Below are 19,808 nucleotides of genomic sequence, written 5' to 3' on the forward strand. Positions count from 1 at the left end.
TGCTTGTTGTCGAAACCAAAACGCAGGTGAAAGAGGACTGGAAGTACGTGGCGATGGTATTGGATCGTCTGTTCCTGTGGATATTCACGCTGGCCGTGCTCGTCGGCACAGCTGGCATAATCCTGCAGGCGCCCACCCTCTACGACGACCGAGTTCCTATCGATAAGAAGTTCAGCGAGTTCGCGACGACGACCGTCGTCAAGTGCCCGCCCCAGTAGTCTTAAACCAAAAAGAGAAGCAGCGCAGCCACGTCTCGTCTGTCCCACCGGTTACATGCACACAGCCAATCCCGCTTTACTTTACACGCTCTTCGGACCTTCTCTGATCGCAACTTTGTTGACGCGTCCATTTGGCTTCTATTGCACTTTGAACGCGCTGTCGTCGACTTTGATGATAGAAAAACTATCGCCTCGTTGGAGAAGGCTCGAATTTTCCGGTGTATTGCGGATTTTGTAAGATATATAGATTTTCAAAAGCAATCACGCGGCTTACACCCGCGATCACCAACGGGTTTACGCATAGACGTTGACAAACTACTGCGTGATAGTATAACTGTACAGTCGAGTCACGAGAGAAACAATTTTAAGAACTATGCGATGCCACTGATGCGCTGACGGAGACGTGGCAATCAGAAGTCGTTAAGCTTGTAGATGTTATTCCCCACACATGTGTTCAGCAAAAAATTCCTTTGTCTACTGCAAGGACAGAGAAAACGATTAATTACAGATCGAATGTTGCTTGTATATATGAACCAAACTGCTTCTGAAATTGCCGAGACCACTAAAAGAACTTGCAATGAGTAAACCACTGATAACAACAGCTGGTGTGCGCTTCTTTTTCTACTTCGTTGCGAAATACATTTCCTACTACATGGGTAGCATCGGTCTAAGCATTGAAAATTAATTCCGTAACGTTTTGAAAGCAAAAAAAGAGAGAGCACGCGCAGTCGACGGCAATAATAGAGTAAACGAAACCACACCAACAATCGTTTTCCCTACTTTGCGAAGAAGGCAATGAATACCCGTTTATAATTACTTTCCACGCAATTTCGTGCCAACAATGAACAATTATTATCAACTGTCGTGTCGTTCAACAACAACAACAGCAACAACAATAAACAAAAAAATAAGAAAATCCAAGTGAGATGACACACAATGCGCCTCGAATGTAAGAAAAAGGGAAAAAAATATAAAACACAAAAGCTGCCATTTATATGAGTAATTTTTGCGCCTCCGGATAAATAGGTCGCGCGCAAAGTGTATAAGTCTAAAGTGTACGATATAAGTGAATAACGTTCTTATTATATATTATATACATAAATTATCGCGCGCCAACAACATTTAGAGCTACAATGACATGTTACATCGTTACTTTCGATCGTTCATTTTTTTTATATTTATTATTTTGCAATATTGTTTGATACTTTGAGACAAATAAAAATACGTAATAAAAATACAACATAAAAAAAAACGTTCAAAAAAATTATTGTGTAAAGGGTAGTAAGACTAAAGGGATGAAAAACAGTTTCAGAGCATCAAAAAATATTTGAGTCGCTTTATACATACGACACTAAAAGAACATTGAATAATACCAAATGTTCAAGCTTAAAAGTTTAATATCTATCGCGTCAAATAATTTAGAAAGAAGTGCATTATAGCGTGCTTGTACGATCGACACTTATTTTCCGAATGGAAAAAGGATGAAAGACGAAAACGATGAAAAGTTTCGCTGAGGCAGTAAAACTTTTTTTCTCCGCGTTCGCCCATATATATGCAGGCGCAAAGCCGCATTTTATTGCGTCGCGTCTGATTAACAGTCGCGCAACTTGACAACAATGACGATCGATCCACGTAGCGTTCGGCTATTAAACGCCCGAAGTCAAGTTTCCGGACTAATGAGCTGGGCGACGGGAAAGTGGAAAAAAAACGTTGCTGCGTTACAGTTCGGTACGCATGCAACTGAGAAGGGATTTCATTTTAGCTAAAGCAATAGTGGATGTGCGTAAAGGATGTTTTTTGTGCTGGGACAGTTGTGCTGAAAAGTGAAATTTGTTAAACTCGCTTAGGCAGAAAAAGAGGAAAGCTTGTGTTTTATCTTTTTGTTTTCAATCGCGTATGACCTATTTTTCCAACTGCTAGGTCTTTTTGAATCGTGGATTTGAATTTTTAATGAGAAAGCGTTTGCCGCGTACGAGAGTTGAAACTTACCTGTTGAAAAATAACTATTTTTTTGCGCCCTTGAAGTTAGCCATCAAAAGTGTCGTATGGAAAATAATATTAAGTAGCTCGCTCTCAGTGCAATAGTATCTTTAAACACGTACATTAGATATTTTTGCTATGATAGGAATTTCTGGTTGCATGCGTCGATTGAGTATATTATGTAAATATGAATTCAGCGCTGTTTTGTCTGTACTATTAAATCCAAATCCTTTTTCCAACATTCACTCGAGTGTATTTAAATCGCAAAACGAACACCACAGATACTCGGATGATTTTTGGAAAAAGTAAGGAGAAAAGTGATCGAATGGTCACAAAAGAAATAAATCCTGATATAGTTTCAAAAATAGGCGCGATAGTCACTCAACAAAATAGAAAGGTATATATAAATATACATAGTATATAGTAATCGGTGCACTCGTCGCGCCGCTTATATTTTCCGAAGAATAAATAAATCCAAAAAAAAAGTTTGCCACACTTATAGGGATAAGGTATACACACAAGGACGAGTAAAGCATACGAATTCTAAAGCCGATAGCTGTAGACGCGAATCCGCGCGCGGTTCGGCCGAGAAGCACAAGACATTTTTCCCGACGAGTTGCAACTGAGAGAAAAGTTTATCCGCCCGGACGCGTGGTAGTGAAAAAAACCAACTATAACGATAATAAATTATATAGCTAATGAGAAACTGAGAAAAAAAATAGATATAAATATAACTCGTAATACGTTCAACGATCGACGGCTCACACTTGACGCCACGGATAATTATTCGAATAATCGTGGCCGCGCAGTCGGTATAATATATAAATATACTCGTGTAGATATACACACATACGGAGATGCATGTAAATAGCGCAGCGGGGTGTACACACTGCCATCAAGGAGAAAGAAGATAAAGAAGACGAAGATGATAAAACAAAAGAAGTGCTTCCACCCTTTACGAGTCGCGCTTTTGAGTGAAGGCTCCTTATCGGTTATAGACGACACAAGTGCCAAGCATTAATCGAGAAACATGACCTACGTATACGATCATTCCAATGAGCACACCAGCTTCCCTTTAGAGTAGTCGCTCCTGTATTGCTTGTCTTCTTCGCTCGCCGACGATCGCTCGCAGCGTGTACATTTTTAACGAGCAGCCAGCGCAACTTGTACTCATGCGATCGCAGCGCTCTCGAGACATTCTCCCAGGGCGACGACGTAAAAAAGGCAAACTCGCGCAATAAATTTGCCGCCAAGAGAGAAGCAGCACGCGCTGCCGAGATCAACAGTCGTAATGGACACGCCGGAAGAAAAACGCACGTTATTTTTCACTTCGAAGAAGTTTGCGCGCGCGAGCCGCCGACAAATATTAAGGGCGAAATACGGACAAGGCGCTTGTTTTTCTTCCTTGGTCGCCGAGATGCGCGCGTCGCTGCAATTACCGCAGCCCCAAAAAATTGCCGAATTATTTTCGTGGTTCGCTCTAGTTTTCACAGGGAGGGAAGTGGGGAAAGAGGAGGAGAGGGGGAGGGAGGACGAAAGAACGCGAGAGCAACGAGAAGGACGAGCAAAAACACTTGGCGAATTCGAAACTTTATTGGCGCGTTTCGCATCTCGGGCGGTTGAAGGGGTGGCACGTTCAAATGCAGGCAGCTGTAAATAATAATAATAACATGTGTAAATAAAATACCTCGAGCTCGGCATTTGTCACGCCAGAGAGACGGGAGAACCAGAAACAGCAGCGAGTAAGCGCAGCGAGGAACAAGAGTGTTGTTGTAAGCATGTGTCGCGGACGAAAGGTCCCGAAATCGTTGTACGTTACATTGTTATGAAACACGGTGTCTCTTCGTTGTAAAAATACAGAATTAGGACATGTACGTATAATATATAAGTCGTGCGGCCTCTTATATAAGTATCTTCGCTGTTGCAAAACTCAATTGTAATATGCCGACTTTCGCGTGAAACCCACCGAGCAAAAGATGCCTCTCGAAATAAAAAATAATGGAAATAAATGAATTTTCTCAATTTTCACGAAGAGTTATTGTAGTCTAGTATTTATTTTTTATAAGAGCAGTTAAAAATATCAAAGTTGAAAGACAGAAAGGCAGTATTTTGCCAGACTCGCGAGGAGTCCAACGACTCTTGGGTTTCATGAAAAAGTCGAGCGAAAGACAAGTAAAACTAAAAGTTAACAAAGATGTGTAACAATTAATCGTTTTAGCGGTGACGATAACAAGTACTCTAGGTAACAATAGAATATAGATATCCGCGCTCAATCTATAGACAATTATTCTATATACACACACTGCTAAAATCATTACCACAAAATTATCATAACTATAAACGATAAATAATAAACGATTTAACCACTTATATACGTGTAAACGAGAGAAAGAGAGAGGGGGGGAGAAGAGAGGTGAACAACTTAGACAACAAACGAATAAGAAATTTAAAGCGAGAGATCATACGCAACCAAGAAACGATCGTCGAGCAAAGAGATGCGTAACGCATGTCGTTGATTTGTCATCGTACTCTTTCGTTTTCAAGAAGCAACCAAAGATTGTCATTGTAGCACGTGCGCATGCGAAGTTATATATTAATAAAAAAACCGATAGTCGATTAAGGTAAGCAATGGATAATTATGTGATCGTTAGATACGGTTCTTATGTGTAATCGTATATAAAGATTTGTTAAATATGTACCTATTATTATAAAAGAGAAACAACAAATAATGACGAGTGTCGTTTTAGGATAATAAGCGAAGAACAAATAATAATAATGAACAAAACAGACAAAACAAAATATAGAAAACGAGATAAAGTTGTTGCTTGGTTTTATAATTATGCTTGACAAAAGCATTCGAAGAAATAAAAATTGTTGTGGTAGATATGATAATGTCTCTTTCTCACTTTTTTTCCTTGTCAACCTTCTCCCAATGCAATCGTCATTTCTCATTTATCAGCCATTTTTGCTCATTTAAGTATATAGATGAGGTATATATACATGGAATAGCATATGTACAAATCGTTGTTGTAAGTACTAGTCTTATAAGTAGGATACCACTGTGAACGCGAATTGCTTGTAGCAGTGGCTCGTGGAATAGGAATATGTTCAAGTAAGTAGATCGCTAAAGGCTGGAACTTTGGGGTTACACGTCGCTGCTCGTGGTGTGATTGGTGAACCAAGCCTGGATGTCGTCGGTGACGTCTTTGAGTCTCTTCGACCAGGATTCGGCCTTGACCTCGTTCAGCGCTACCCAGTGATGGTAACCCATCGACACCATTTGATCGTAGTACTTGTCGACGAAGGCTTTGAACTGTCGGTAAAAATCAAACGTCACCGATTCGCTCGTTCGCGCGCGGATCTGCGACAACGCGAACGTATCGTACCTCTTCCATGTCGTGCGCAGTGAACAGCAGCCTAGTCGACGCGTCGACGAATGCCCTCAAAGTCCAGTAGGAATCTTTGAACCTGCCAAAAGAAATGTCACAGGTGCGAGCGGTCGTCTCAGAGGAGAACAAGACACTCACCTCTCGACCATAGTCAGCCAATGCTCGTGAATGAATCGGCGAGCGGTGAGAGCGGCAGCTGGATTCTTGGCGTAGGAACGTAATATGGCGCGGACGTCGCCCTCGCCGTACTTCTCCTCGAGGATCTCGTTGAGCACTCTGCAATGCACACGCGATGGACGTTAGGAGGCTACGTTCGCGCGCGGCTCGAAGCGCTCACTTTTGCAGAATCCAGGGAGTCTGGAAGCAGCCGAGTGCGGACAGCAGCCGGTCTTTCTCGTCCCTGTCTCGAGTGCTCTCGAATTTCGACATCAGGTACTGCAGCTCCTCCTGGCCGCCCCGCTGGGCACCCTCGCAGTACACCGTCTCCCGCGCATGCTTCGGTATCCTGCAACGTTCGCTGCTTTGTTTTTCTCTGCTCGCCGTGCTGTCGCTCGCCGAGTGCCGCTCGCCGCTGACTCACGTGTTCTCGTGGTTCCTCGCGAAGATGTCCTCCCACTTGCTCTTCGCCCAGCTGGTGCACTTCTGGTACTCGAAGGTGCAGGCGAGGCGCACCGCCAGCATCGTCAGCGGCGAGCCCTGCTCGATTTTCGGCTCGTTCTCGTCGTAGAATTTGGAGATCAGCTGCTGCATGTACTCCTGGAGGAGACAGAAGGACGCGTGTGAGCTAGGCGCCACGACGGCGATCTCGCTGCAAGCGGTGCGCACCTGAAAGGCCGGATAGGCAGGCGTCTCGTAGAGAGCGAAGTCGAGCTGCAGCACGTGCTTCTCGAGCGCCTTCCACGGGCCGAACTGCCGCTCGCTGGGGCCCAGGTAGTGCAGCAGCTCGAGCGCCGTCTCGTAATCGAGGCTGCCCTGGCGCGCGAGGCTGAGCGCGTCGTCGATCAAGGACGCCCGCGTTGCCGCCGGGAAGGCCGCGTGGTTGGCCCGCAGCGCCTCCGTGAGCGCCCGCCACGTCGGCGCGTCGTAGTTCACTCGATAGTAGCCTGCGCGTGAATCGCACCACTCGCGTTACTTGCCTGCGCGAACACGACAGAGCGCCGGAGGCTCTTCGCGCCGCCAACCAACCCGTTTTGTTGACGTTGAAGAGGATCCAGTCCGCGCCGTCGGCCCGCCTCACGTTATCCAGCCGCCCCTCCCCCTCGGCCTTCAGCCACAGCGTCTTGGGCTCGCGCCAGTGCTGCGCGTCGGTGACGTAAGTCAGCGGCACCCACCACAACGCCTGGCCCTCCTTCTCGCCCATCGCCAGCTCTTTCTCGGCCACGCTCAACTGGTCGAATATGAATTTGGCCTGCAAAACAGCGGCGCGCGTGCACACGGACCATCATGGGTCGGCTTGCTCAACAAGCGGAGGGCCTTTACGTGGGTCGTAAAGCTGGCGCGCGCACGTGTTTCGTGGGGAGCACGCGAGAATGGACTCTCGCTCGTGTGCGAGCGCGGCTGGAAATCGCGGCTGTCGTGTCGGCCGAGAGCAAGCAGAAGTGGGAGCTTACCTGCCTGATAGTGACGGATCCGTTCTCGCGATTCCAAGCGACGCTGATCATCGGGTAGCCAGGCTGGCGCGCCCAGCTGCGAAAGGCCTCGACCATTTTCGTGTCGTCGATCTGCTTGTGAAGCGTCATCGCGTTCAGGAACACGTCCGAGTCCGCGCTCGAGTGCTGCCTGAAAAACGATCGACGCTTGTGCCCGGCTCGACCCACGACTGCGCGACATTCGTCTCCACGCTCACCATCTCCGCAGAAAGTCCGAGTACGCCTGCTTGAAGGCGCTCCTCCTCACCGCGCTGTGCAGCATGCTTATCAGGCAGGCACCTGCGTCGAACGACAGAGCGGACACGCCGATCCGTTAACGTGGACCCGCGTCAGAGAGAAAAACGAGGAGAGAAAAACCCCGAGATATTTCGTTCGCTCACCCTTGCCGTAGATGTCCGGCAGATCGAAGGCTTCGATCCGATGACGGTCCACCGACGAATCCAGTGCTTTTGACAAATTGTAACCGTCGTTCTCCATCGACTCCAACTGCACGTTCACGAGGAAGCTGTCCGACACCTCGAGCTCCTCGTCAATCTGCACTGTCGAGTGTCCCGTCCGCAAAATAGTCTCTCGTTACGATTGACCAACGGTGGCAATGAAGCGTTTGCGGAAACACCGAACGACTTGCCTTTTCGAGAAGAGCGTGCTGGAGATAGAGCTCGGAGCCTTCGACGTACCATGCGTCGGTCCAGTTGCGCGCGTCGACCGAAGCGCCCAACCATTGCTGACCAATCAGGCCGATGAGGTTTAATAGAGCGTCCGCTTTTGTGGCCGTGGCTGCCTGCGTCGGTGTGAAGAATAGCGAGTCTCTGCGTCCAAGGGTGAAATTCATTGCACTCGACGACAAATACGGAGCACAAAAGCACCAAAGCATCTCGCGGTCTCGAGACTTGACCGTTCGATTGTAACGCACTCGACGCTCGTAAATACCTGACGACGATCAGTCCGGGCGCCGAAGCCCCATCGTAATTCACCGGCAGCGCCACGATGTCGAGCTTCTCGATGAGCTTCGGCACGCCGACGAACAGGCTCTCCCACGCTTGCACGACTTTGGCGATCTTCTGGTGCAGATAAAACTCCTGGCCCATGTGCTCGGCGGCGCCCCAAAGAACGATGCTCTGATTGTTGACCGAGAGCTCGCTCAGCTGCTCGAAGTCGCCGACGACGAAGGCCAAATTGTGCGGGGATATGTCGGGCGTCTGCGCGAACTCGTCGAGCATCGTGTTCTCCGAGCTGATGATTCCCGAGAAAAAGTCGCTCTATCATCACATGCTGCCAAAGTGGACGAGGCCACGGGCGAGTGCGTAACTAAGCCAAAGTCTTTAGTCGAGCAACGATCCGACGTCGCGTCAGAAGCCAGGCAAAGTTAAGCTGCCTCTCGGAGAGGGCGATGGGATCGATACGGGGCTCGTAGCCGAGAGGAGCAGCTACATACGGGAACTGAGCAACGCGTGGCAGCGCGTAACATTCTCCTTCTCGTAAATGGTATTATCTGTTGGTAGGTACTTACGGGCTGCTGGAGTTTGCGGGCGGAGCGTTCGATAGTGCCTTGGTGTCACTCGAGTGTACGATCCTGAGTACGAAGCTCGCCTTGAGATGTACCTCGTCGAGGGTGGGGAAAAGTCGCGGCGCGTTCGCTGGCTTGAGTTTTGACACTAAGATCAACCTAAGAGAGAGAGAGAGAGAGAGAGAGAGAGAGAGAGAGAGAGAGAGAGAGAGATTGCGCCAGAGACGCTAGAATTTTGGTGTTTATTGTGAGAGCGAGATAAACTACCTTTCGTTACTCTCGTGTGTCAAGTTTCTCGCGAATAAAGCTCTGTGGTCGACAGTTGTCTCGTACTCGATTTGTAACGAGTAGGTGCCGTTCGTAAGTGCACTCGCAAGCTCGAGCATATAGATGCCGGTCGTCTCGTCGGTCGTGTTGCCGATAATGCGAAACACGTCTTCAGGACTGGGCTCGTCTGCCACTCGCTGGCGGAATCGCGAGTCGATGTGCGATTGATCATCCATCGTCGCGTTTGCAGGCACTTTGGAGATTTCTGTATTGTCGTCAAATTAAAGTTTGCATTGAATTAACGCTGAAGAACGAATCAACTGTTTATTGAAATTTTTCATTGGCTTCGATTACACGTTGTAATGATTTCTAGTGCAAAAACTCTATTGAATACGGGGTCAGTGCGTACAAAAATTTTAAAAGTTTGTTTGTGCAATAGCTTCTTTAGGAGTTGGTTTTCTTTGCACAAAGAAAGATATTTGTTTTAGCTTGCTTTACTAGATTCATTACTTCGTTTGTGTAAATAGAAAAGGTATTTTCGCTGTTTTCGCTTCAGTCACATAAGTTGCATTGTTCTTCATTGCGCGACAGCTCAAACCTCAGTCAATCACTGCGGAGCTTTAAAAAATAACTGTAATGATCGAGGAAAATATGTAACGTAATTGCGAGAATTTGCGATAGCTCGGCGGAAGAATTCTCGAATCAGTTATTTTGCATAGCTAAATGTGCAGAGAAAAGGAAAGTTGAAGGAAAACGAAGAAAATAGGCTAGCGAGTAAAGACGAAGCTAAACAAATGGGAAAAAATAAAAACTCACCGGCCTCGACGTCTCTGCGAAGTCGCCTAGCACCATGATCGTCGTCGTCGTCGTCGTCACTGTTAAGATGAAGATCAACACTGACGAGCTTGACGTTCTGTATCCGAAGATGCTTGGAATTAAGCACCAGTCGTTTGGCCTGCTCGCTGCCAATGTCACCGCTAGCAATCGTGTTGGAAAACTCGATGGCCATGCGACCTTTCAATCTCGTTCGACCATTGATTAATTCCAACGGCTCGAGTTCCAAGCGATATCTCTCCGGCTTGATGCCCTGCCGAAGCTCGTACTTGTCCGGCAAATACTGCTCGCTACTCAACACTTGTTCAGGAGTAACAGTCTGTTCGGAAGACAAAGCGATCAGGCTCGCCGAGGGGAAAAGACTGCCGAGATTACGCAACCAACTTACCTTCTCCTCCGGCAGCGACGAGAAGTGCACGGCGAGAAATCCAGCGGCAATGAGCACGGCGAGCACGAAGACAAAGCCAAAGGCGATCTTGCGATAAGTAACGAAACAGCCGCCGGGTCTCTCGTAGATCACGTCGTTCATGTGGAACTCGTGACGATTACTCGCGCTGCTTATGCCGCCGACGCTGTTGTTGCGGTGGTACTCGTGCGTCGCCATACCCGTAGCTGCAATTGTCACGGGATTGCTTTTGCCGAAAGGTAAAGAGAGGCGCAGACGAGGCGCAGACGAGGCGCGCGTCCTCTAGGCCCAATTTCGACGCGACGCCGCCGCGCGGCCGATGAATTATGCATTTGTGCGGTGCCGAGCTGAATATCGCCTTCTTTTTCTTATGCAAATGCGGCGCGCGCATTCTCCGAACAATCGACTTCCGCCTGCGCATCCCGGACTCGATCGTTGCATTATCGCAACAGGTGCCTTTTTACGATTCCCCCGAAAAATTATGACGACGGACGCGAGAAGATATATTATAATTACCGTCGGCTGCAAGAGGTGGTGGAAAAGAAAATTCGGAGCACGGGCAGTAACGCGGCCGCGCGCGACCGTGTAATTGTTATTTATCGCGGATCCATTGTTTTCTTTCATTGACTGAAACGCCGAGTTGCAATTGTTTAATGGCTAAATAAATGTAGATTTCGACGAAAGCTATTATCTCACGACTGTTGTTCACACATTAGCATTAAATGCTATTAGCCGGCGACCTACTCTTTAATTAAGTTATCAGTCATTTTATGAAGACAACTATACGACTGACATATACTTCCTATTATTCTCCATCGCTCGGAATTACGCTATCATTTGCCGAAGCGCTGCGCGAAGTGAATAATAAAAGATTTTTAAATTCTCGAGAAACTGTTTTCTTTTGCAATCGGAGGAACGTAAGAGAGATATCAGTCACAGCGTCAAAGAGAAAAAAAGAAAAAAAGTAGGTGAACGCAGATGTTTTGAGTTATTGACACGTAGATACGACAGCCGTGTACTTTTCAAGGTAAATATTTGAGGCTCAAGTCACGAAGACAGAAGTCTTTATTAAAACTAAATTCATTCCAACCCATCTAACAAACTCTGCAAAATATGTGACGCGTGGAAAAATTTGCTCGGCCGACGATGATATCACGCACTCGCCGGCTCGTTGCGCTCAATCGGGTAATTGCTACGAGTACGGCGAAGAAGAGAGTGATTTTTTCTGTTCGATTCGCTCGCACGATCAGCCGAGCGAGCATCCGATCGCGGGCAATAACGGCTTCTCCGAAAATGCCAGTTCCGCAAGGCGAGCGAGCCCGGCCGGCGCGCGTCGGTAACGAGTTCGACGAAAAGTCGCGAGCCGCGCGCTGGACGCGACGGACACAAAAGATTGCGGGATGCGCGGCCTGGCGGACGGATATCGTTTGCTTTGATCTCCGGAAGCGCTATAGCGGAGAGCGCGAGCGTCGCGCTGTGTGTGTGTGTGACGCGTAATGCCGCGCCGCCGAAGGTCAGCGCGGCGCGCGCGACCTCCCGCTGCTTAACGGTGCATGCTTATTTTTTCTCGCCACCGCGGGCGGGTCCCTCGTCTCTCGCGCGGACGACCAGCAGAGATGCGCGCGCCGAATCGCCGGCCGGCCCGTCCTCGGCAGGCTGCGTCGAACGGCGATTCCGCCTCTCCCTCGACCGCCGGGTGTTCTCCTCGCGTCATTTCCGAGCAAGACGGCAAAAATTGTTTTTCACGCGTATGCGCGCGCGCGCGCGCCTGCGATGCATCGTTCAACGATAAACCAATGCTCTTACGTAAAGCCGAGCGAATGAATGAGCGAGCGAGTGAATGAGCGTCGACGCTCTCGCGACTTAGCGCGCAGCGAGACCTTTTACCCGCGGTAACCTCGAACGGCGCGCTCGACGCCGCGCCTGCCCCGAGCGGCCCGCGACGACGAGAGATCGCAACGAACGCGCGAAACGTGCGCGCTGCTCGAAAGACCGCGGCGTCGCAGGCGGCTGGCAACGGGCACAAGCGAACGCGAAAAACGAGAGAAACGAGAGAGGAAAATGCAGCCCGGAGATTAATAACCGCTGGCGAATGGCAACACACGTTTCTCTCGATAAGAAGCTGCGAGGGCAAGGCTTATCGGGCCGTCGCGTGGCGGCGCGTGCGAAATCGGCGGAGCGCGGCGGCGGCGATAAAGCGTGCGTAAAACGCTCGCGGTCGGCCGGACGAATGCCAGATAAACCGAGAGACGATCGTCGCCCGTCGCTCGGCGAGCCGAGTGCTTCCCGTGGGCGGCGCGCTCGACGATGGCTCGGCCGAGGGTGCGGACTCGCCTGGATCGCGCGGCGCCCACGGGCCAGCCGAGAGCCGCTGGTCCTTACAGAGCCGCCGGGCGTCATCGGCGTGAGTGCTGACGCTTCCTCGCCTCATCCTTGCGTGCCGATGGCGGCGAGGTCGGTGTGCGCACGGGCGAGGGCCGATCCGCAGTCGGAGCTGTGAGCGAGGCCGAGTTCGGCCAGGAGCGTCGTCCGGCGCGACAAGAAGCAAGGAGCACTCGCGTGATCGCGCGGCGTCCGCGCACACGTCGCTACTGTGCGCGCGGCCGACAGGTAGAGCGCAATTAGTACTTCCACCTGCGCGGACGGACGCCCCCTCCTGTGTCGCACGTGCCTACTCCGCGCGACGGCGACGACGGCCGCGACGGCATTTTCGCGCGCGCCGAGCCGAGCTGCCGATTCGGATGTGCGCCAGAACGGCAGAATGCGCCCGTCCTCCCGTCCTCCCGTCCTCCCGTCCTCCTCGCCGACGCTTTACGCGGCCGAGCAGCGCGCTTCTCTCCTCCGTTCGCGCTTAACCGCGCTTCTCCAGCTGTTTATTGGCCGCCGATTACGCAATGCCTGAACTGCTTTTGCGCCTCCAGCGTCCGCTTGTGTTTGGACTTGGCAGGCGCGCATCGACGAAAAACCGCGCTCGCGTATCGTTGCGTCACGCGCGGGTTTCTGTTTTTCTTTTTCGCATCTTCTTCTTCGTCTTCTTCTTCTTTTTCGAGGCATGATGAGAGCCGCGCGCGCGCTAGGCAGGATGTTGCGAGAGGACAGTATGTAGTTTGGGATGACCGGGCACAAATCTATCTCGTTATCAAAATTACTCGCGCGCACATACGTACGACGCGATGAGAGAGAAAGAGAGAGAGAGAGAGAGAGAGAGAGAGAGAGAATCGGCCCGCTAACAGCCGCCTCTGCGCAGCGCAGCAGCATGTAATGTGTAACTATGTGCTCGAAAATCGCTGCCTGAACGCGAGCGTATATAACTCGCGGTGTTTTCTGCTGTCAGCGAGGAGAGCACGATGCTCGATCATTCATTCGCGTCGAGTGCATTTTTTTTTTCCTTTTTTTTCGGCCGGTAGCCCGCGGAACACGAACATTTTCATCGGGTATTCGTACGATCGGGAGGTGGCGTCGTTGCCGAGCGAACTGACGGCAAAGCCCGTTGTCGAGAATAGCCAGTGAAGGAGTACTCAACGACATACTTTTAATCGATCCACGACCAAGTACTCGCGAGCGGACTGTACGATTAGCGCCGACAACGCGGTAATTTGCGCATTGATCAGCTCGTCGCTTCGGAGCCTCGGAGTTCGACCGCGCCGAAAAAGAAATCAGCGTGGCACGCGCGCGCGCGGCCTCCAGTGAGTTAATGCGTTCGGCCTCGCTGCACCGTCGAAAAATCTTCCACGGCGATACTCGGTCAAGCGCTGCCAAGCTGCCGATTGAGTGTACAATGGGGGAAGGTAATCTACGTCGAAGGTCGCTCGCCACGCGCGCGTACGCGCGCACATCCAAATGTTCAGCCCCCTCGTTTTCTCGCCGTGGCCCAACTTGCACCACATTGCCGGAGAATCTCTCGTAGGACGGTTGTTTCGAGCCGTATGGCATGACGAAAGCACAGCCACCTGCGCTGCCTTTCGCTCGATCGAACAATTTGCAGGCCTCGGTAAGAGCCCGATTAATGAGACGTCGTGCGTTCAGTTAAATTGCAATTAAGATAAAAGAATTCCTTTGTCGTTGCTGACGATTTTACATCGGCGGCAAACTGCTTGAAAACAAGTGTGGTCGAGATAAAAAGCAAAAGGCAGAACAAATCCTTATCTCCGCGAAAAAGTCGTGCTCGCGCACGTTTTTCGTTTTTTTTTTTTGTCTTTTTCGCGAACGCGCGGCGATCCTGTACGTTCAATAAAGCAACGACGACAGCTCGTTAGCCGCAAATAACAATCCGTACGTATACGCGTCGCGGTATATAGCATAGCAATGGGCCTCTTCCGCGTGGTGTATATAAGTAATAAGTGTAATTATGTCGACTGGTACGCGCGGTCACCCTTCCCCGCGTCTTCCCCGCGTACTCGCGCACGCGGAATTTGCGAGCTGACGTCAGAGGGTCAGATAATAGATAGCAGGTAGCCCTTTCATCCGCCGGCAATTGAATAACGAGCTGCGGACGTGCGTCGTTTAAACTCTGCTCTGACACCGATCATCTCTCTCTCTCTCTCTCTCTCTCTCTCTCTTCTCTCTCTTGTACACGGCGATTTTTCTTTCTTCCCCTCCGATTTTACAACCTACGACACTTTGGTTTCTAACACTCAACAGTTAGCCGACCGACACCAACGATCGCGCATCGATTTCCATACACACTTTTTTTTGTTTTTTTCCTCTCATTCCGCGCTTCTTGCAGTGATTTCTTCACAGGTGTTCTCTCTTCCCTTTTCTATTTTATTCTAGAGTTCCGCGCAGCTGTGATTTCGGTATCGATCTCTTAGATTTTCGGCCGCAAGTGCCGCATTTAGTTGTGCCGCCGCTAGCAATTATTCAAATTATTTATTTTTCACTCGATGAACTGCTTTTACTTTTTAACAAGAATTCAACGTCGAAAATAATTAACCATTTCTTTCGATTGCTTCCTTCTCCAGCTGTAAGAAAAAGTAAGCGAAATGAGGCGATCCGCCTTAAAATTAGGGATATCCCTAATTTTAGTGATAGCCATCGACGCTCTTCCAAAAGTAAGTCCAGTCATAAATACGTACCACGAGGAAAGAACGGCCGTGTAATTGTTTTCCCTCCGACATCAGAGGCCGGAACGAAGCGTGGACTTGAACGAGCAATACAAGCTCGGTTCGACGTGCATCTGCGATGATTTGAAGCCCGAAAGTTACAACCTGGAGATCGAGCCGTTGATGCAGGAGGCCAAGTTCAAAGGTCGCGTGCGCATCAACGTCACCTGGACCGAGCGCCAAGACAAGATCACCCTGTACGTGCACCCGGATTTGCAGATCGACCACAGCAACGTACGCGTGACGAGGATGAACGACGTCGCCGACGACGAAGAGGACAGCGCGTAAGTGGAACGTCGCCGACGGGAGCACAGCGGGGAAAAGCATTGAGAAGGTGGATTGTCACAGTAGCAAGGAGGAAAAGGCACCGGTCAGCGTGAAAATCACCAAGGTCGAGCGCAGCCCGATGCAGCGCGAGCTGATCATCCATCTGGACAAGATGCAGAGGCGCAACGCCGTCTGCGAGATCGACATCACCTACATGGGCAACATCACGAGCAACGAGACCGCGGGCATGTTTATGTACGACTACATGGACGTGAACAAGCAGAAGCAGTGAGTATTTTCCGGGAGCCGCCGAGGAGGCTGTCGCTGCAATCACGCTGTCCATCTTTAGCACTTACGTGGCGACCTATCTGCGCCTGAACAACGCGCGCAAGATGTTCCCGAGCTTCGACGAGATCAAGTACCGCAGCAAATTCCAGCTGACGTTGACCCACGCCAAAAGTTACGTCGCGCTGTCCAACATGCCCGTGGTGTCGAGCATCCCCGTGTAAGCAAACGCCTCGCTCCCTCCGCGTCAACGTCGATGAGAATAACGCCGCTGACGCGATCCGCAGGCCGGGCGAGGCGGATCTCGTGAAGGAGACCTTCGCGCAGACCCCCGACATGACAACCTATCAATTGGCGTTCGTCATATCCGACTTCGAGATGATTCTGCCCTCGAAGAAGGTCAACGCAATGGACGGCCGGGAGCTAGAGGTTCGCGTCTGGGGGCGCAAGGACTACGTGGAGGCGCTCAAGGACGTCCCGGACAAGATGGTCACCATCGTCAACTACCTGCAGGACTATTTCAACAGTTCGATCAACGTGCCGAAGCTGGACGTAGTCGCGCTGCCCACCTACACGGCCACCAAGGCCTCGGACAACTGGGGACTGATGATGTTCAAGTACGTTGCTGCCGAGCGTTGCCGCGGCAGTCGCGCGGCTGACCACCTCGTTCGCTTGCGCGCAGGGAGGGCGAGCTGAGCAGTCCGCTGGTGTGGAACGCGGCCTACGAGCTGACCTACCAGTGGATCGGCCAGAGCAAGACGCCGGCGCGCTGGCTGGACGCCTGGCACGGCAAGGGCCTCAACTCGTTCTTGGCCTGCAAGGCGACCATGGACGTAAGTGCTCGCGCCGGGCCGGCGCCGCTGGCGACGACCGATGGTCGATCAACGGTGCGCTTGTCGGCAGATCAACCCGGACGAGCTGAAGGGCAAGTGGCCGATGAACATCCTCTACTCGCTGTACTACGGCTACGGCAAGGACCACGGCGCGCTGGGCGCCGGCCTGATGCGCGACGTCAAGAGCACCAAGAGTGAGTAGCAAGCGCGGCTACTCGCTCTTGGTGACGCCGCAGCGGGTGTGTGCTTTCAGTCGAGCTCATCTTCCGCATGTTCTACTACATCCTCGGCAAGGACAACTTCAAGAGGAGCATGCAGCGTTTCGTGCGCATGCCGTCCTCGCCCGAGACGTAATACGCGCACGCACGCGACAAGGCCGGAGGAGATCTGCCCGAGAGCGCTTATCGTCACGTTCTCTTTGTTTTGTCAAGGAATCCGACGCCCGGGGTATTCGTCTACAAGGACATCTACGACAGCCTGGATTTCGTGGCCAAGCAGACGAACGCCCTGCCCAACGGGCTGACCATCGACAAGGTGTCCGACACGTGGGAGGACCAGCAGAGGCTGCCGCTCGTGCACGTCACTCGCCACTACGAGAACCGCACCGTCAGCTTCAGTCAGGTGCGCCGAGCTTCGCGCCGAGTGCCGCTGCGCTCCCCGCCGCCAGTCCTGCCGAAGCTCGTCTTTTACTTGCAGAAGCTCTACCTGCGGGGACCGCTCAAGTCGCTCAAGTCCTACGAGAGCAACGCCTACTGCTGGAACATACCGCTGGTCATACAGTCGCAGAACAAGTGGAACTCGAGCGACTACGCGCCCAAGGCCTGGCTGCTCAGCGAGAAAACCTGCATGACTAGCCTCAACGTGGCCGACGTCGACGACGAGAACAGCTTCATCATCGTCAATCCCGAGGAGATCGGTAAGGCGAGCTTCCTCGGCCTGTCTCGCGGCTCGCGCTCGCAGCACTCAGTCTGGTGGTTGTCGCGGTGCCCAGGCCTGTTCCACGTCAACTACGACCAGCGCAATTGGCAACTGCTCTCGGAGTACCTGCAAGGACCGCAGTTCGAGACGATACCCATTCTGACGCGCGCCAAGCTGCTCCACGACGCCTGGAACTTGGCCTACGCGGACGAGCTGGACTTCAAGACCGCCCTCAACATGACCATCTTCCTCAGGCACGAGAAGAGCCACGTGGTCTGGGAGCCCTTCTTCACGATGATCGACCACATCGGCCGGCGCATCGAGGGCTCGCCGGTCTTCGACAAGTTCACGGTAATGGCTCCTCGCCCCGTCGGCGCTCCGCTCCAGCCGGTCTCATTCGCGCCGCGAGTGCCCGTTGCAGAACTACTCGCGCTCGCTGCTGCAGCCCATGTACACGGAGTCCTGTGAGATCCCGACGGGCGAGCCCTCGTGGAAGCCCCACCTGCGCGGCCTGGCCAGGTACTTCTTGTGTCGCGCCGGCTACGAGCCCTGCATCGCCGAGGCGCGCGAGCAGTTCGGCAAGTGGATGGCCGACAAGGAGCCCGACAAAGGAATTCCGTGAGTTGGCCTTTCTCCCGCCGCCGCCTCGACGCCTTGAGCGCGCAGCCTTGTCAACGCCGCATTGTCGCGCGCGCAGGGTGGCGAACGAGTTCATGTGCCCGGTCTTCAAGTGGGGCACCGACGACGAGTGGGACTTTGGCCTGCAGCGCTTCATCAACTTCCCGAGGAGCAGCCCCGAGCGCAAGCAGAGCGAGCGCACCTACCTGCTCAAGACCCTGGCCGGCTGCCCCAAGGACCCCGCCAAGATCGAGCGGTAAGCGCGCCCTCGCCTCGGCGCGAGCCACCCCGAACGCGCTGCTTTTCACTCGCGCCTGCCGCGTCGCTTTCCAGGCTGCTCAAGGTGGCGATCATCGAGCGCAACGCCAACTTCACGGACGCTGACATCCACCTGATCTTCACGATGCTGACGGGCCAGACGAACGGCTACAGCACCCTCTACAAGTTCCTCACCGACAACTGGGACGCGGTGAAGCAGCGCTTCGCCGACAAGTCCAACTTGTGGACCGGCATCGTGCACTCGGCCACGGGATTCTTCAAGAGCCGCCAAGGCCTGGACATGGTGGAGAAGCTGTACGAGGTGCGCCAGAGCGAGCTGGGCGAGGCGCCCAAGGCCACCGAGACTATCAAGCAGGAACTCGCCTGGAGCGAGAAGAACCTGCCGGCGATCGGGCAGTGGCTCGACCAGCACACCGCCAGGCCCCTACAATTCGACAAGGACGCCTTGGCCTACTGGAGCCAAGCCCTCGCGTGCCCCAAGCGGGATGCTTCTTACGCCACTGCTGTTCCCCCTGCTAGTTAATTCCTACCACTCCCGACTTCTTTATTCTCCTTTATTCTCCTTCTTCCTGCTCCTCTTCCTCTTCCTCCTCTACTTCCTCTTTTTCTTGATTTTTTAATGGACGGAGCGAGCGAGTGGTAAAACTTAATTTTAAGTTTGTCAAAGCTAAGTTTGACTTTTGTATTACACAGAGCACAGTTCCTCTTATATATCAATGTGTCCCCTCGTTTTAACGTATTTCTTGTATTTTATTTCCTCTTATTCTCCAAGAGTTTTAGTTAAGTTGATTACAGTGTCTCATAGCAGCGTATTACTAGTATTACTTGTAAATTTGTAATTTGAAAAAATTCCGCAATAGTAAGTGTTTTTTTATATAAATCTATTACACGTAAGAGTAATGATACTAGAATGCTTTTTGTCAGTACAATACGTCTTTGCCCAGTTTATTCCTCTACTACTACGCAACAACAATAAAAAGATGATTAGTTATTAAGATAACCTTATATCAGTTTACTTACAAAATAAGTTTGATGGTAATTTTATTAATTATAATGTAATTATAGCGTTTAATAAAAAGAAAGTTAGTAAAATGGATTGTTATTTAGACGATATTGATTAAAATTAATAATTTCCCTCGTCTTTATTGATTTCAATTCGAACAGAGCCAGTCTTGACCAATCAGCGATAACGGAGTAGTTGGTAATTTTTCAATCGGTAACCTGGAAATACCGTTATTATTGGTTGTACAATTGTA

General features: G+C 51.2%; 3 protein-coding genes across 4 annotated transcripts in view; 2 read left to right on the top strand and 1 right to left on the bottom strand.

Moving 5' to 3' along the window:
- LOC131664350 (acetylcholine receptor subunit alpha-like) overlaps positions 1-3,711 on the top strand; it is a 67,703-nt gene extending 63,992 nt beyond the window's left edge. Inside the window, exon 12 of one of the 2 annotated variants that reach the window (XM_058935368.1) lies at positions 27-3,711. In XM_058935368.1, coding sequence (XP_058791351.1) covers positions 27-218 — 192 coding nt within the window. In that variant the 3' untranslated portion in view covers positions 219-3,711. The remainder of the gene's footprint in view (positions 1-26) is intronic. The other variant, XM_058935369.1, reaches the window with a different exon arrangement.
- A 58-nt stretch (positions 3,712-3,769) lies between these two features.
- On the bottom strand, positions 3,770-12,855 carry LOC131664348 (thyrotropin-releasing hormone-degrading ectoenzyme-like). The gene is made up of 17 exons (XM_058935366.1): positions 12,585-12,855; positions 10,233-10,456; positions 9,827-10,163; positions 9,011-9,275; positions 8,747-8,902; positions 8,167-8,469; positions 7,865-8,045; positions 7,617-7,770; positions 7,434-7,515; positions 7,198-7,366; positions 6,773-6,995; positions 6,413-6,690; positions 6,168-6,343; positions 5,925-6,092; positions 5,726-5,863; positions 5,585-5,666; positions 3,770-5,511 (listed from the first exon to the last, which is right to left on the bottom strand). The coding sequence occupies exons 1-17, from the start codon at positions 12,679-12,681 to the stop codon at positions 5,344-5,346; spliced, it is 3,201 nt and encodes a 1,066-aa protein (XP_058791349.1). The 5' UTR covers positions 12,682-12,855; the 3' UTR covers positions 3,770-5,343.
- A 1,992-nt stretch (positions 12,856-14,847) lies between these two features.
- Positions 14,848-19,646, top strand: LOC131664349 (aminopeptidase N). Its single transcript, XM_058935367.1, has 15 exons — positions 14,848-14,990; positions 15,212-15,301; positions 15,371-15,636; positions 15,701-15,907; positions 15,969-16,124; positions 16,192-16,521; positions 16,587-16,737; positions 16,808-16,931; positions 16,991-17,087; positions 17,169-17,358; positions 17,434-17,653; positions 17,729-18,006; positions 18,077-18,273; positions 18,353-18,529; positions 18,607-19,646. Exons 2-15 carry the CDS (start codon positions 15,233-15,235, stop codon positions 19,073-19,075), a joined length of 2,931 nt encoding a protein of 976 aa, XP_058791350.1. The 5' UTR covers positions 14,848-14,990; positions 15,212-15,232; the 3' UTR covers positions 19,076-19,646.
- The last annotated feature ends 162 nt before the right edge of the window (positions 19,647-19,808 follow it).

Source organism: Phymastichus coffea, unplaced genomic scaffold, assembly GCF_024137745.1.
Source record: "Phymastichus coffea isolate CEN01 unplaced genomic scaffold, Cenicafe_Pcof_1.1 PCOF00043, whole genome shotgun sequence".
Taxonomy (NCBI): Eukaryota; Metazoa; Arthropoda; class Insecta; order Hymenoptera; family Eulophidae; genus Phymastichus; species Phymastichus coffea.

Bases quoted from the DNA above. Each gene is read 5' to 3' on its own strand.
- LOC131664348 (XM_058935366.1), bottom strand. From the start codon at position 12,681: ATGAGGCGAGGAAGCGTCAGCACTCACGCCGATGACGCCCGGCGGCTC. The intron at 8,903-9,010 runs GTAGTTTATCTC...TCTCTCTCTTAG, and splicing joins ACACACGAGAGTAACGAAAG to GTTGATCTTAGTGTCAAAAC. The intron at 6,093-6,167 runs GTGAGTCAGCGG...CGAACGTTGCAG, and splicing joins GCGAGGAACCACGAGAACAC to GATACCGAAGCATGCGCGGG.
- LOC131664349 (XM_058935367.1), top strand. From the start codon at position 15,233: ATGAGGCGATCCGCCTTAAAATTAGGGATATCCCTAATTTTAGTGATA. The intron at 15,637-15,700 runs GTAAGTGGAACG...GGATTGTCACAG, and splicing joins GACGACGAAGAGGACAGCGC to TAGCAAGGAGGAAAAGGCAC. The intron at 17,359-17,433 runs GTGCGCCGAGCT...TTTTACTTGCAG, and splicing joins GCACCGTCAGCTTCAGTCAG to AAGCTCTACCTGCGGGGACC.